This window comes from Elephantulus edwardii, unplaced genomic scaffold (genome assembly GCF_000299155.1).
Source record: "Elephantulus edwardii isolate Elephantulus edwardi_28Jun2011 unplaced genomic scaffold, EleEdw1.0 scaffold00005, whole genome shotgun sequence".
NCBI lineage: Eukaryota > Metazoa > Chordata > Mammalia > Macroscelidea > Macroscelididae > Elephantulus > Elephantulus edwardii.
In genome coordinates this window covers 19,914,373-19,932,043 of record NW_006399755.1, presented here as the reverse complement: position 1 = coordinate 19,932,043, position 17,671 = coordinate 19,914,373, and the positions used below count along the sequence as shown (strand labels likewise).

Sequence of the window (17,671 nt, the reverse complement as noted above, 5' to 3'; positions counted from 1 at the left end):
CGAACTGGAGGGAGGGGATGGGCAGGGAGAAAAGTGCAACAAGGCATGAATGGAAACCATAAGTCTCTAAACTTTTATTAAAAGTAATAAAAACAACCAAACAGAAATCAAAAGAAATGTTGCTTTAGGAAAATATTCTGTCTCCGAAGTATGAAAGAGCAAGAATATCAATTTAAAGACTAAAATGTGCCAGTTACTTTCAATTCAAAATAAAAATGTTCATTTGCTTCCTATGCATCTGAAAGCTGGACAATGAATAAGGATGACAGAAGAAAATTCCACACCTTTGAACAGTGATGTTGGAGAAGAATATTGGATACACCAGGTGCTACGTAGAGGTAAGGCTGGCGAAACTTTTTCTCACATACTTTGTTCATGCTGTCAGGAGGGGCCAGTCTTTGGACAAGGATGTTCTACTTGGAAAGGTAGAGCATCAGCAAATGAGACTTCAGTGAGATGGACTGGCAGAATGACCACAGCACTGGGCTTGAACCTGGCAGAGAAAGTGCTGATGGAGCAAGATAGGGCTTGGTTCAGATCTGTTGTTCACAGGGTCACTGCAAGTCAAAGCAGACTCAATGGCAACTAACAACAACACAGGAGGCAACTTTGTAAAATGATATAATTTTTAAAATGAGTAAACATACTAAGATTTTTGACACAAAATGGAACAGAGGCCCTCATGCAAGAAGTCTCCGGTGGCGAGTCTACGTTCATTCTACAGAGGTGGACATTCCTCAAAACATCCCATTGTCTAGTTTGGGATTTCACTCTACAGTTTGGTCCCTTCTGTTGGAATAGTCCCTACGACACCCTTTACTCAAGGGCTAACCCAGGGCCACACCTCTCTGGCAGCACTACCTCAGGAGGAAGACGAACAACAACCCTCGAAGGTGATCTGGCGGCTTGGAAGCCAAATAGAGAGTCAGTGGGAGCCGGTTTTGACTTATAGCAATGAGTGAGTATATTGGAATATCCTTTTTTTTAAAAAAAAAAGTTTACATTATGATTTGAATGAAAGGTTACAAAGAAATTGGCTTTCACTCACTCAATCGGTAATGCATGTCCTGTGCTTATCCTTCATTGAATGATACCAATTATTAAGTCAGGTTTGGGTATTAGAAATAGAAGACAGACACTTGAAGACATGGCACCTGACTGCATCTGACATGGTGTTGGATGTTGAAGCTGGTACTACAACTCGTGGCAAGCAAAGGGCCCCAGAACACAGGATAGTTCTATGATGCAACTTTGTCTAGTTTTGAAGTCATTTTAAGAATTGGCTATATTTTTGTTAATACTTGAAATGTCTATCTGTCTATGCAGTTAGATTCAGATAAATTTGCTCTTATTAAGACACTCGTACACCCATTCCAAACATAAACTTCTTATGAACTCTGTTTGTACCCAGAGACATGGATATTTGAAAGAGCTGTTTCCTAGCTTCAGCCTATTGCCGTACAGACTTCTCAGGACCTTCCTTTTCTGCCTCTACAGACCCAACAGGGAGGCCAAGCTCATGACATGCTGTGTAAGCACAATTCACACAGACATAACTTGTCCTGTGTTCAATTTTGTGTTCTTCTCTCCATAACATTGTTTTAGTGGTAAACCTTGATTATGTCAACTAGGTAATGAAAGTAAACGTCAGGTCTTCCTTTTGGCATCATAAAAATTTCCAACAAGTCTCAGCAAAAATAACTATAAACCAACCTTTCAGTCCTATAGTTCTTGAAATCAGGTTTATTCCAGTGCCATACAGCCTCTACGCACAAACCGTGTATTGTTCACAGCCTCCATCTTGAAATCCCTCTACCTCGTCTGACCTCACACTCTACTTCTCAACTTCCTTGCCATTTTCTTTTTATTATTTTTATTATTATTAATGTCAACGAACATTTACAGAGATTGTGGATTTCCATTCATTCATTGTTGCACTTTTCTTCCCGCCCACCCCACCTGCACCCCCACTTCGTGCTGCTACTTGAAAAACAAAAGAAAAACTTCTTCATTGGTATACAATCCCCCCACACCCTTCCACCCCCACCCTGAGTGTACTCCACTCTGCAACCCTCATTCCAAAGTCTTATGATAATCATAATACCCTAAAATATGTTCTTTTCAAACTATTATCTCCCTCATCGGCTTCAATGCAGTATACATAATTTATCCCCTTTTTTCTCAGACTTACCCCCGCCCTGATGTCAGCCTCATTCTACAACAGTGGCACCATGCAGTGTTTGTCCTTTTTGTGGCTGAGATATTTCACTCAGCTTAATGTCCTCCAGGGTCACCCATTTTGAATAATATTGCTTGAGTTCCTTGTTTTTCAATGCAGCATAATATTCCATTGTGTGAATATGCCTCAACTTCCTTAACATTTTCTTCTTTCTTTTTTTCCCCATTAGGATTGTTTGTTTTTATTAGTTGCCATCAAGTCACATACAATTCATTGTGGCACTGTGAACAATATATCTGAACAATGCCCTAGCCTAAACCAACCTCCTCATCATGATATGCTCCTATCCATTATTAGTCACTGTGTTGATATATCTTTCCGAGAGTCTTCCTCACTTTTTCTGACTTTCTGTCTTTCCCAGAATATCCTTTTCAAATGACAGATCCCTCTTGACAATATCCTTCAAGGTTTTTTTTTTGTTTTGTTTTAATAAATTAATTCATTTATTTTTCATTTCAGTGTACATCTACAGAGATTTTGGAATTCATTCATTGTTGCACTTTTCTCCCCACCCACTCAATTTTCTTACTTCTAACCTCTCCAGATCCCTTAGGCGAACTCAGGTGGCGTAGTCTGTAGGAGCTGGGCTGCTAACCCAAAGGCCACTCCTCTGTCGTGGTGTGACTCCATAAGCAGCTCCCCGGGACATTTATGGGCAATCTTCTCCATGCATTATTGTCCCCGAAACCTTCGGGAGGGTCAGCTAAACGTTGGTTCTGAATACACTGCAGTGAGTGAGTGAGAATGCCACTACCTTACCCCAGAGGCTTAGCTCGGCTTCTCCAGCTTGATCCATCCTTGCCAAGCTCTGTCATCTTTTCTGAGTGGCTACGCTGCTATTACGAGCAGCTGTGGATTGGGGTAGAATTATCACCTTTTATGCAGGAGGCCTGCATTCGATTATGATCAATACAGTTCACCCACAGTTACCCTTTCTCGGTCAGTGGAGTTTTGTGTGTTGCTGCAGTGGCCGAACAGGTTTGCATGGCACTTTCAGGCTCAATGAGACCAGGGAAAAATACTTGGCAACCTATTTCTGAAAATTCAGTTAGTGAAAACCCCATCTCATTGTGAAGGAGATCACTGTTAACCAGTCACCAGTCTGAGGGCAGCTATAAACAACATACCGCTTTCCTTCACCCAGTCACACTGGGGCCTCCAGCATGTGAGACCTCAGCTTAGGCAGCTCCCACTACATTTACCCTGCCCTTGACAGGAAGGAAGCCTTAGAATCTTAAGGCCAGGTTGGGCCCTACTGTCACCAAGACAGGAAGGAAAGAACTGTTTAAAAGGAATATATGATTAGGCATTATTTGTATGACAACGGTTCAGACTAAGAGGTGCATAGGAAAGTGAACTGGGTGAAGTGGGAGGAGAGAGGAAATTACGCGATAATGAAGAATTTTTTTTTAAGTGAACTGAGGGTAGTAGGGAGGAAAATGTGCAACCATGAATGAATGAAAATCCAACTTTTCTGTAAATTTTCATTAAAGTCACAATTTTAAAAAAGGGAAAAGAAGTTTCATCTGAATCTCAGGAGTGTGAACGTGAACTCTCTGGAAAGGTCTGCCATTTAGGGAGCCATGTAGCTGTGTAAGCCCATGCTGTTGCTTCAGCTTTGTGTTGCTAAGCTGCCTCTGACTCACAGTTACTGACAGGAAAGAGCCCAGTTGCCCCTCGGGATTTCTCTGGCTGTAGCATTTATGCAAGCAGATCACCAGTCTTTTTCTTCCTGCAGAGAATGTGATGGGTTCAAACCATTCACTTTTCTGTTTGAAGCCAAGCACTTGTCTCTTGTACCTCGAGGGATCCTTGGTGAGATGCATACTAAGGTTTCTCGGTAAGGCTTTTCACTGATAAATCAGGGTTAAAGAGTATCACTGATAATTATTTACCACCAATTTGCCAGGCAGTCTAGAGGGAAAAGAGAACCCTGGTGGAGCAGTCTATAGGAAGTTGCACTGCCAGTCCTAAACCTAATCCACCAGGTGCTTCACAGAACAAAGAAGGACCATTTTCTCCCATGTGACACACAGTTTTGAGAATCCAATGGAAGGTCAGCTATGACTTTCAACTGCAGGGCAATGAGTTTGTCTTTGATGTAACTGCAGGGCGATGAAAAACATGAGTTTAAAAACTCATGTAAATACAAGACTCACAACTTCATGCTCTTAATGAGACAAAGAGACAATCTCTAAACAGAAGGAATACTATTTTTAATGCTCTTACGGTTGGTCCCCAAACAGTGAGAACTTCCAGAGCACCACCAACTTTCACAACAGCAAGAAATCTGCAAGCAGCTTATGAGCTGCTGGTTTGTGTTTTGGTGTTACTCTTTTCTTTCTTTCTTTCTTCTCTCTTTGTTTGCTCCAAATTTTGCAGCCCTTCACCTTCATGCAAGGCCTGGCTGTTACTTACCATGCCCTTCAGTGTCAGATCTGCTAAGGGAGACCGGTTGCCGTGGAAATCTGGCCAAACATGTAAATCAACAGTGAGGAAACCCACAGGCTGAGCCTTCTTAATTAGATCCAGGTGACTGTTCAAATATGCATATATACTCTGGCATCTGGAAGAGAAGTGGATTTTGTTTTTAAAAGGGGGAGGGGAGGGTCGGAGAGCAAATTTTTCTGCAAAAAGAAACCATTTGTACTTCCATATCAGCCTGAAGAAAGAAAGAAGGGCCCCAAAGGATGCAGCAAAGAAACTACTCCAAACTCAATAAAATTAGCATGCTCTATCCTAAAATTATGTTTACTATGACCAAGAAAAGGTATAACGTCCTGATGGAAAGGCCTAGATTTCAAGAATTGCTTTAACCAATCCTGCTATATCTGGGCGGCCATAAGAAAGTTATTTAAACTTTCTGAACCATTCCTTTCTCATCTGTAAAAACAGGTATCATAATCCCTATTCAACTTACCTCATAGGGTTATTGTGAAGATCAAAGAAGATATGCTATTTTGTAAACTGTATAATACTATACATATGTAAAGGATTTTTAAAATATGTATTCATAATTGTTGTACTAATGATGATAATGGCAAAGGGAGACAAATATAAGTTTCCAGATAAAGGATGGGAGTTTGTTAAGGGAAAAGATTGAGCATAGTGAGTGCAACTAAGAAAAGGAATTAGGAGAGTTGATCTTGGTTCTACCCTAGCTGGGTCACTTGGTTCATAGCTTAACTTCTCTGCACTTCAGTTTACACATCCCTAAAATCCATATAATGATACCTACTTCACAAAGTTAATTCTGAAAGAATAAAATTGGCTATTTTCTCCTGCTTTAAAGGTTCTTTCTTTTCAATGTTCTGAATCAATTGATTGTAGAAGAAAACTTGAGTGACAGAGCTTGGTATCTCTACTGCTTCTCACTGATGCCCCTAAAAATGTAGGATTAGCAGTTAAATACATTAGTAATGTCATAAAGTACTGAAGAGCAATGGTGTCACTCTGGAGACTAAGGTGCGTCTGATACAGGCCATGGTCTTTGTAATCACTTGTTATGCATCAGAGAGTTGGACAATGACAAGGAAGGACAGATGGAGAATTGATTCCTTTGAGCTGTGGTGCTGGAGAAGAGTATTGAGGGTACCATGGACTGCTAGGAAAACAAACAGATTCATCCTGGAGAGGGTTAAGCCAGGCTGTTCTTGGAGGCAAGGATTCTGAGGCTTCATCTGACATACTTTGGACATGTTGTAAGGAGGGACAGGTCCTTGGAGAGGGTCATCATGCTTGGGAGGGTGGAAGGACGGCTCAAGAGGGGAAGAACCTCTACGAGGTGGATTGATTCAGTGACTGGGGTAATTGGATGGGTGTGTCAGAGGCAGTGTGATTGGCATAGGATAGAGCAGAGTTTAGGGCTGTTGTACATAAGGTCGCTATGAGTCACAAGAGACTCGATGGTACACAACAACAACGTCATAAAAGACATACCAACAATCAATGTGCAAGAAAGACTAGTATCTAAGATATCTGTTGTTGTTGTGGACCACTGAGTTGGAACTGACCCATAGTTAACACACCAGGGAATTTTTTAGAGGCAATAAGTCATAAGAGAAAATAATTGCTCATCTTTCTTCCGTGAAACAGCTGGTGGATTTGAACCATATACTTTTGTATTGGCAATGCAATTCTTTAACACTCAGCCACTGGAGCTCTCTAAGACATCTAATATTATTTTATTCAAGGTTTTTAAATATTTTAGAAGAATTCCTGAAAATTTTCTAAGGTAAGTTTAAGTATAAAAGCCAACAAATAAAAACCTTAATGTTAGAGTATTAGTTTCCAAACTTTTTCTTTGTCTTTTATTAAATAATAATTTTATGTAGAATGCCTATATTGTACACAAAAAAGCAAAGCATATCAGTGTAAATGCACAACGTGTACATAAGTGTGAGAATGTGTGTATACATATGGATTATGTATGTTAACATAGAAAGGACAGTCCTATTTACTAAGAAATTTGTGGCTTGTTATAGCGAGTCCTCATTCAAATCTGCCTAAATCTCCTGCTTTAGAATGAGTAGAAATAAAATAGTACTATATTACTGGAGAAATAAGGTAACAATTGCCATTCCCTGAACATGCATTGTGTGTCATGCCTTCCTTCACAGCCCAAGAAAGGAAGCATCATTAACATGCCTTTAATAGGAGGGAAAGGACGAATTCAGAAGTAAAATTCTTCTGTCGGTATATGCAGATGGTATGATAGTGTACACAGAAAACCACAAGGACTCAATAAAAACAAAACAAAACACCAAAAAACTGTTAGAGCTAATAGACCCATTTAGTAGACTGGCAAATACTATTTACTACCAAATAGTAGAGTGGCAGGACATAAGATAATGAGTAGTATCTGCTATCAAGGAACTTCTCTGAAATACTAAGAAGCAATGATGTCAGTTGAAAGACAAAGGTGTTCCTGATCCAGGCCATGGCATTTTCAATTGCTTCCCTATGCATCTGAAAGTGGGACTACGATTCAGGATGACAGAATGAATTTATGCCTTTGAGCTGTAGTGTTGCAGAAGAGTACTGAATAGCCCATGGACTGCTAAAAGAATAAACAAGTCTTTCTTGGAGGAAGTACAACCAGAGTGCTCCTTAGAGGCAAGGATAGTGAAACTTCACATGCTTTGTCAAGAAGTGCCAGTCCTTGGAAAAAGACATTTGTTTGTTTGTCTGTTTTCTCCATCAAGGTGGATGGTCAGAGAAAGATAGGAAGACAAGATGGATTGACATGGTTATTTTAACGGGCTTAAGCATATCAGAAATATTCTGGTGCTGGGTAGGGTAGGGTTCAGATCTGTTGGTGCAGGATGGGGCAAGGTTCAGATCTGCTGTTCACAGTGTAGCTATGAGTCTATGAGTCAGAGCCCACTCAACAGCACCTAACAACAACAGCAATGGGTGTTGAACAAGTTTCCATTGAACCCTGGCAATCTGCTTGTGATAATCAGCCAATGAAGATCCAGTAACTCATTCTGGTCCTATTTGCAATACTGCATGTCGCTGTTCTGAGTTGGAACCAACTCAAGAGCATTAACAACAGGGAAAAAAAAAACCTCAAGGAAATGATGAGATGTGATAAAGTCCAAATTTAAACTCCTTTGAGTGATTTTAAAGCTATGTGTTTTCTATAGTTTGTTGTCTTTGTGTGCCTTTGAGTCAGAACCAACCGATAGCTGACCCTCCAGCAGGTTTTCAGAGGTGTTTAATGGCTTCTCCCATGGAATTAGCTGCTGGATTTGAACCATGTGCTTTAGGGATTGCACTGAAGTTTTTTATCACTAGGCCACTACAGGTATCTTAGGTCAGAAATCATTAGTCCAATCATTTGCTAAACCCTGTGTTATGAAGATTTTATTTTTGTTGTTGTTGTTACATGCCATTGAGTCACTTGCGACTCATAGCGACCCTATGTACAACAGCCCTAAATTCTGCTCTGTCCTGTGCCAATCGCACCGTCTCCAAAACACCCCTTCCGATTACCCCAGTCACTGAATCAATCCACCTCATAGAGGGCCTTCCCTTCCTGCTCTGTCCCTCCTCCCTACCAAGCATGATGTCCTTCTCCAAGGACCGGTCTCTCCTCACAACATGTCCAAAGTGTGTTAGATGGAGCCTCATAATCCTTGCCTCCAGGGAGCCGCCCGGTTTAACCCTTTCCAGAATGAATCTGTTTGTTTTCCTAGCAGTCCATGGTACCCTCAATACTCTTCTCCAGCACCACAGCTCAAAGGTATCAATTCTACTTCTATCCTCCTTAGTCACTGTCTAACTCCCTGATGCATACAAGTGATAGCAAAGACCATGGCCTGTTTCAGACGCACCTTAGTCTCCAGAGTGACACCATTGCTCTTCAGTACTTTGGAGAGGTCCCTAACAGCAGACTTTCCCATTGCAATACGTCTTTTAATTTCCTGGCTACCGGTGCCGAGTGTGTTGACTGTGGAGCTAAGCAAGCTAAAGCTGTGAACAATCTCAATCTCTTCACCATCCATCCTGATGCTGCTAATTGGTCCAGTGGTGAGAATCTTTGTCTTCTTGACACTGAGCCTCAATCCATATAGGAGGCTGCAGTCCTTGATCCTCTGCTTCTGTAAAGGATCCTGTGCACTTCCATAAATGGTAGGCCTCGGATAATATGCCTGAGAATAAGGTGACATCCTGATTTTCCATCCCACAGCTCTACCTGCACATAATCCAAAAGGAATCAGATTTACACCCTTTCCTTCCAGAAGTTGAGGCTGCATTAATTCTAGCTACCCTCCACTTTAGAGTGGCATCTCTGCTCTTAAAGTCTCTCCCCCTTCTCTTTAAAAAAGATGCATGTGCCTATAAATCTTCATTCCGCCTCTTAAGGAATCTCAGCACAGAGCATTTAGTTTCAGACATCTGGGTCAATAAGGACTTATAGGCTTAATTACTATTGATTCGTCATTGTCTCATTTACTGTGGGTCTTTGCAAACAGTGAGCTTCATTTAGCCTCTACATGTATGGTCACTCATGCACTAATGAGATCCCGGGGGGCCGGGGCATATGCTTACCCCTCTGACTCCTAACCCCCTCGCAGCTGTATGTTTATTCTTTGAATTCAGCCCTTCTCCTGCATGTTTTTCCAATTATACCTTAACATGTGTGCTATCTGAGTATATCACTCAAAATGAAATGCACTTGGAAGACATTAAAATAACGAATGCACATCATTATTCACATAATTTTAACCTTGAATGTTGGGGTTTTTTGGGGGGGCTCTGACTTCGTTACACTTTGTACATTTTATCAATCCCTTCTCAATGGCAGCTTGCCCTCTTCCAGCTAGGCAATCACATATTAACTGTTTTAAGTGAGTCCTTCTCCCTCTTCATGGGCTCCAGGCTCCTATGTCCTCTTCTCAGCAGGAGAAATCCTTCTTGTTCACATCCCATGTGAAATGGTGAAGAAAATATCGGTTCAGCCATCACAAAGTGACCTCCCCATGTACTAGCTGGGGTACCAGGGACATTAAAACTTTCAGAGCCTAGTTCATTCTTTGTAGTAATTGAGCCTAATATTCTGTGCCTTATAGCCGGTTATGAAGGTTAAATATAGAGCTTGAGGGCTGCATGATGATAGGCAATCAACAAATAATTTCTTCTTTTCCATTACAGGAAACTAATTTTAAACTTTAGGAAGAAAAAAAAAATAAATCTAAGTCATGGAAGACTTGCCCCTACCCCTCAGATTTCATTGCTTATAATCTTAAATTCAGACAGGAACCCTGGAATTCATGCTACCCATTCCCTCTCCATCAATCATCTCTGAATTGAGTTCAATTATTTGGATTCAGAAGCTGCCCAGAAATATGCTGACCACACTTTGAAACAAAAATCAGAAATATGTTCTCTAACAAAAGAAACTGTGTCCTTTAAAGAGGTCAGACAAAATCTTGGAAAAGCAACTATGCAAATCATCTTCAGTTCTTCACTTCTTATTAGCCTGCAATATACATTCAGCCTTCCCATTCCACAGAAACTTCCCTACTACCCCTATTTCAAGGTGAATAAGGTTTTCTTTGTTGCTATCTCCAATGCTGTTGTTATGTGCCTTTGAGTTGCTTGTGACTCAGCGACCTTACGTACAATAGCTCTGAACCCTGCTCTATAGTGTGCCAACCTTATTGACTCTGACACACGTACCCCCACTACCATGTTCACTGAATCAATCCATCTCATCAAGGGTCTTCCTCTCTTACTCTGTCCCTCCACCCTCCCAAGCATGATGTCCCTCCCTCCACCCTCCCAAGCATGATGTCCCTCTCCAAGAACTGGTCACTCCTTGCAAAAGTCCAAATTAGGTCAGATGGAGCTTCAGAGTCCTTGCCTCTAAGAGCAGCCTGGCTTCACCCTCCTCTCCAGGGAAACCATGTTTGTTCTCCTAGCAGTCCATGGTATATTCAATACTCTTCTCCAGCACCACAGCTCAAAGGCATAAATTCTTTTGTCATCCCTAGTCATTGTCTGGCTTTCTGACACATAGCAAGTAATGTGAATACTATTACCTGGATCAGGCACACTTTAGTTTCCAGTCTGACATCATTACTCATCAATACTCTAGGTCCCTGACAGCAGACTTTCCCAATGCAATTTGTCTTTTGATTTCCTGGCTGCTGGTATCAAGAGTGTTGATTGTCGAGCCAAGCAAACTAAAGCTGTTTACAATTTAAATCTCTTTATCTTCTATCTTGATGCTGTTAACCGGCCCAGTGGTGAGAACCGTTGTTTTCTTGATGTTGAGCTTCAATCCATATTAAAGGCTGCAGTCCTTGGCCTTCTTCAGAAAGTGTTTCAGGTCCTCCTCAGTTTTAGGAAGCATGGTGTGTCATAGAGTGTTTTTTAACTTGTGTTCACTTTCACTTGACCATTTTCTCATTTGTTCTTTATCCTTTGATTCTAGGATACCATATGGTTTTGGCTTTCCTACCTCCTTTCTGGGTGTTTCTCTTCCTCTGTTTGGCCCTTAAATATCTTTAGTTTTCCAGAGCTCTGACCTTGTTCCCCTTTCTCTCAGCTATATACCCCTGGGTTATTATATCTTCATCTTATGACTCTCATGACTCCAGTTACTCCGTTGGTGTTTATCATCGAGTCACAGCTGACCCATACCTAACTTTCCAGTGGGTTTTCAGAGGCAGTAAAATTGCAGGGGAAGAAATTGTCCATCTCTTTCCTGTGGAGCAGCTGGTGGATTCAAACCACATGCCTTTGGGATGGCAGCACAGCTCCTTACCACGAGGCCACTAGATCTTCCTTCAGTTACTCTGTTGTTGTTTGTGTCTTTTTAAAAAAGTATTTGCAGTAAATTAAAATATTGACAATACAAAATTTAATTTTCATTCTATTTCCAGCTTCGTTCCTATCAACGACCCCATGTTCTCCAACTTCTATTTCTACTTCACAGTTTTCAACTTTTGCATTCCAGTCATCAGTCATCATGAACACATCTTGGTTGTATGTTTGGTCACTTGCAGACTGTAAGAAATTTTCAATTTTGTCCTCTTTGGCTCTAGATATAAAAGCATATATTTGAATAATAGTCATATTAATGGGTCTTCCTTGTATACTTAAAAATAATATCTATCACTCATAACATTGTACTTCAGGATAGAACATGAACTTTACTTTGTGACTGTGAATACAACAGCATTTCTTCTTCTGCTTTTTATCCCCAGCACAGCATACCATGCCATATAACATGTGATTCAAAGTGTTGAAAGCTGGTGGATATCATCTCATTAATGGCTAGTATGTTAATGTTCATGCATTCTATTTTATTTTTTTCCAGTTATTGAGTGTTGAAAAATTCCAAATATATGTCTTATCTCCACTACCAGCCAAAAAGACACAGTTCAAATTCACCAGCTTCTCCACAGGCAAAAGATGGGCAAACTTCTCCTTTGTGATTTACAGCCTCTGAAAACCCACTGAATGGTCCGCTCTGAGTTGCTTCTGACTCAACAGCACGTAACAACAACAACAATCCATTTATATTTTGTAAGTTACAGATCAAATATCCAACCCTTCATCAAGTAAAATAATGGTGGACTCTCAAAGAGATGGCCTGACACAGCAGCTACAACAATGGGTTAGAGCATGGCGGAAGTGGTGTGGATGGTGAAAAATAGGACAAGGTTCCAATCTGGTGTTTGTTTATATGGTCACCATGAGTCATAGTTGACTTGATGGCCGCTAACAACTAACATCAACTATCTCCTTTTGGATGTCCAAAGACACTTCAATTAAAAATGCCTAATACGGCATATTAAAATATTTTCCAATATACATTCTGTTCCTTCTGTTTTACTTGGTATAGGGAAATCCATTACCTTCTAACTGGTTATCCAAGTACCATTTTTGAGACTGGAGGCAGTAACTCAACCTCTTCCAACTTCAGTTTCTCCAGTCATAAAATCAGTATAATGATACCAACATCAATGGATTAATTCTTAATGCATGGCACAAAGATTAAAGTTGTTTATCCTTTCCTTCTTTAAAGGTATTTATTTCTCAAAATTCTTAGTCAATAGTAGAAGAAGCTAGATGAAGCAGAATTTAGTGTAGAGTGATTATCATTTTGACTTGATTCCCTCAGCTCTCAAATTTAATTTTTCACCAAGACCTGACAATCAGTTCTCTCTTATCTTCTAATATTTTATTGTGATCTTTGTGTGAAAGTTTACACAGTATATTTTGGAGTGGGATTTTGTTTTCAATAAATCATACATATTTCTCCCATAACATTAGTTAATATACACGTCATGTCTGATCATCCATTCTTTCCACAATATCCTTTCCTTCCTCATTTCAATGGAGTGTTTATTGTCTATCCATTATTTTCTACTCCCTCCACCCTGCTATCCATACTAAATTGATTCGCTCCATATGTAAATGTTTCTCTAGTTTTTATAACAGTGATCTTCTACAGTATCATCTTTTTATGATGGACTTATTTCGCTCACCATAATGTTCCTTAGACTCATCTATGTTTTATAGTGTTTCACGAATTCTTCACTGTTTTTCAATACCGCAAGTACTTCATTGTGTGAATGTATTAGAATTTCTTAATGCATTCATTCATTGATGGGTATGACTTTTGTTGTTTCCATCTCTTTGCTATTGTTAATAATGCTTCAATAGACATGTGTGTGCATGTATCTATTCATGTTTCATGTCTTATTTATTCCTCTTAAATACAATTCTAACCAGGAGAATTTTCTCCAGCTTAATTGCTACAACTGTATTTGGGTCACTTTCATGTCTATCTGGCCTAGATATAGGTTTCGCTTTCTTTATCTTCCTGCTTGGAATTTCACAACCTCCAACTAGGTTTTCTATAGTTTTTCGTGAGTGATTCTTCTACATGCAATTCATTATAACTCACACTTCTCCATAAGACTCTTCAGTGGCCCCTCTCATTGCTCTCAGAGTAAATAAAGCACAAGCATCCTGATTTGACAAAAGATGTCCTTCATTGTGTAGTTTGTTCTTACCTTGACCAAATCATATACATGCCTTGCATTTTTCATCCTTCTTTTCCTCTGCCCACACTACTCTAACCAAGTTAAGCTACTTATAATCTTCATAGTATGCATATCTTCACCTAATCTCTGATTGTTCGCATATTCTGCTCCTTATTTTCTCTGCTTTCTTCACTAGTCTATTCCAATCATCACTTCAGGCTCATCTTCACTGTCTTCTCCTGGAAAAGCATATATAGCAGCATATACTGAAAACAACTATCTCAGTTCCTTTCCTCACATCCAACTGCATCCATGTTAAGGAGAAATTATCCTCTGGTTTTATCCCTGTGTCCCTTGATAATTCCTTTTTGTGCAAAGCTTTACTTTCTGGCATCACAAAATGTTCATGCATTTTCCCTGTGTCAGACTTGGAAAAAATGATTTCTACAAAGAGTCCTGGTTCCTATTACTGGAGAAACAAAGGAAATGATATTTAGTATCCAAAACCTGGGTGCTTAGTTACAAACATTGCTAGTATAGTGTCATTGCTTCAAGGCCATCTCAGTGGAAAGAGATCTAGAAATGTAGAATTTTCAAGGCTGTGAATCTTTTTAGAAGCTAACTGGCAAGGGAAAACTGCATGGTTCAATATCAAAAAAGGCATGTGTCAGGATAAGTCCTTTTTCCCACATGCTTTCAATCTATTTGTGGAACAGGTCATTTGTGAGGCTGGACTTTATAAAGAAGAATGTGGCATCAGGATTGGAGGTAGATCCATCAACAACCTACATTATGCATATGACATAACCTTGCTCACCAAATCTGAGGAGGATTTGAAGCATATGTTGCAGAAGGTCAAGGACTGAAGACTTCAATACAGATTGCATATCATCAAGACAACAAAGATTCTCACCACTGGGCCAATTGGCAGCATCATGATAGATGGAGAAGAGACTGAGATTGCTAACAATTTTAACTTGTTCAGGACCATAATCAACACCTTAACACCAAAAGTTAGGATATCAAAAGATGAGTTGCACTGGGAAAGTCTGCTGTCAAGGACCTCTCACAAGTGCTAAAGAGTAACAATGTCAATCTAGAGACTAAGGTGCTCTTGATATTTTCAATTACTTGCTATGTGCCTGTGATGTGAACAATGACTTAGGATTACTGAAGAAGAATCGATGTCTTTGAGTTATGGGTGCTGGAGAAAAGTATTAACATACCATGGAATGCCAAGAGAACAACCAGGTCTGTGCTTTATTGTGCATAGTTATCAAAGGCCTGTTATTTCGAGAGTGGATGGCCAATCCTCCTCCCTAGTCTACCTTAATTTAGATGCTCAGCTTTAGAGCCATATCTGGCAGACAAGCATTTTACCCAGAAGAGCAGATGAAAGTAATTTCCCATTACAAAAGTTACCACTTCAGTGTTGTTCCCGTCCTCCCCCATTTGGCCCCTGTGATTTAGTTCTGTCTTCCTATGCTGCTCCATCAACATCCACTTCTTCCTCTCCTCCTTCTCACCACTACCTTGCCTGGCTAGCACTTCCCTCCCCTTGCTCCACCCCAGCCAATCTTAGGTATGGTGCCTCAGGTCTCCAGTCACTTCTGTGATGCTGGTCTCTTCCAGCTGCTGCTCTACTCTCTCACCTTGTTGATACCCATCTACCACTACCACTCCCCTATCTCACTACATCTCTGCCTGGCTGCTGTTGCCAATCTCCTCTCTCATCGCTGGCTGGCTGCCACTGATCTATACAGTTAAATGCCTTTGCATAGTCAATACAGCACAAATAGACATTCTTCTGGTATTCTTTGCATTGAGTCAGGATCCATTTGCTATTAGCAATGATAAATCCCTGGTGTGACACACTTTTCTAGGTCCAGCTTGAACATCTGACAGTTCTCTGTCCATGTACTGTTCTAGTCATTTTTTCAGCCTTGCCACTGGTATGTCAAATGCTATAATGGTTACTCAGGGTGAACAGTGTTTGGTGGAGCTTGCAGATTAAGACAGGCTTGGAAGCTGGATTGGCATCCAATTCCTAAACATGTCTTTGGAAACTCTACGAACATTAGAGAAAGATAGTTATATAACATGGTTCAGATCTTTTGTTCATAGGGTCACCATGAGTTGTGCTCCACTTAACAACAGCAACATACTGTAATGATATTGTTTGATACTTTTCACAGTCTGTTGTATTTTTTCTCTTTGAGTGGGAACAAATATGGATCTTTTCCATATTTGGATAGTTGGACAGGCAGTTGTCCTTCAAATTTTCTGGCTGAAACTGGTGAGCATATGCAGGGCTGCATTTGTTATTGGAAACATGTCAACTGGTATCTCATCACTTTGTGAAGCTGTATTTCTGGCCAGTGCCTTAATTTGAGTTTAAACGTCTTCCTTCATTACTGTTGACTCTTGATTATATGGTACTTCCTGAAATAGTTCAGTGTTGGTAAATTATTTTTGAAATAGTGATTCTGTATCAAAGGATTCTGTATCTGGTGGCATTTCTTTTGATGTTTCCTGTATCATTTAAGATCTTGCTCATAGCAACTTTCAGTATTACAACTCGAGGCTTGAGATTGTTTTTCAGTTCTTTCCGCTTGAGAAATGCTGAATGAGTGCTCCTCCTTTTATTCTCCAATTCTAGGTCTCTCTACATTCCATTAAAGTACTTTTGTCTTTTCAAGCTGTCTTTTGAAGGCTTCTGTTCCGCTCTTTTTATTTCAACATTTCTTCTCTTTGTTTTGGCTTATCAAAGCTCTAGTGTGATTTTCAGGTCTCTTCTAACATCCGTTCTTGTTTATTCCTTTGTCTCGTTCCTTGTATTGACCTATTACTCTCTTCCCACAACTCCTCTGGTCTTCGATCACTGGTGTTCAATGTTTCAAGCCTATTCTTAAGATGAGTTTCAGATTCAAGCAGGATAAACTCAAGATGATATTTTGGTTGTCATTGACTTGTTTTAATTTTCTTCAGTTTCAGATTGAACTTGCACATGAGAAATCGAAAGTCTGGCCCTTAGTCAGCATCTGATCTGGTTTTGACTCTATGAAGAAGACGATCATGTCAAGATTGGAGGAAGATTTATCAATAACTTTTGTTATGAAGGTGCCACACCTTGCTTGCTAAAAGTGAGGAGGACTTGAAACATATGCTGAAGAAGCTTAAACATTGCAGCCTTCATTATGAACTGAATCTCAAAGTCAAGAAAATAAAAATCCTCACCACTACATCAACAGGCAACATCCTGATAGATGGGTGCAAAAATGGAAACTGTCAATGACTTTATCTTACTTTTATCCACAATTGATACACTTCGTACCAGCACTTAGGAGACCAGGAAACATATTGCAGTGGGAAAGTCTGCATTCAGGGACCTTTCCAAATTATTGATGAGTTATGATGTCAGTTTGAGGACTAAGGTGCACCTGATTCAGGCAATGGTCTTTTCATTCACTTGCTATGCATCTGAGAGTGGGTCAGTGACTAAAGATGACAGAAGAAGAGTTGACACCTTTGAGATGTGGTGCTAGAGAAAAGTGCTGAAGGTCACATGGACTACCAAAAGAACCTTCTTAGAGAAGGCAGAACAAGAGTGCTCCTTGGAGGCAAAGATAACAAAGATTGGTCTCAAATACTGGAGTATGTTGTTAGGAAAGAAAGATTATTCCTTGGAGAGGGGCATCATCTTGGAAAGGTGAAGGGTGGTAAAGGAGAGGAAGACCTCTAACCAGGTGGATTGACATTGTGACTGCAGCAATGAACTTGAGTGTGTCCAAGATTGTGAAGATGCTACAAGATAGGACAAAGTTCATATCTTTTGTTCATAATAAGGTGGCTATGGATCACAACAAGCTGTGGCTGTTTCTGAGAAGAATGGGAATCCCAGAACATTTGATTGTGCTAATGCGAA

The 17,671-nt window shown here is 40.1% G+C and overlaps 1 protein-coding gene across 1 annotated transcript in view; it reads right to left on the bottom strand.

Annotated features, from left to right (window-relative positions):
- The window catches only part of FGGY (FGGY carbohydrate kinase domain containing), a 741,424-nt gene that overhangs the window by 188,279 nt on the left and 535,474 nt on the right, over nucleotides 1-17,671 (bottom strand). Inside the window, exon 10 of the mRNA XM_006879829.1 lies at nucleotides 4,658-4,805. Within this exon, the coding sequence (XP_006879891.1) occupies nucleotides 4,658-4,805 (148 nt within the window). The remainder of the gene's footprint in view (nucleotides 1-4,657; nucleotides 4,806-17,671) is intronic.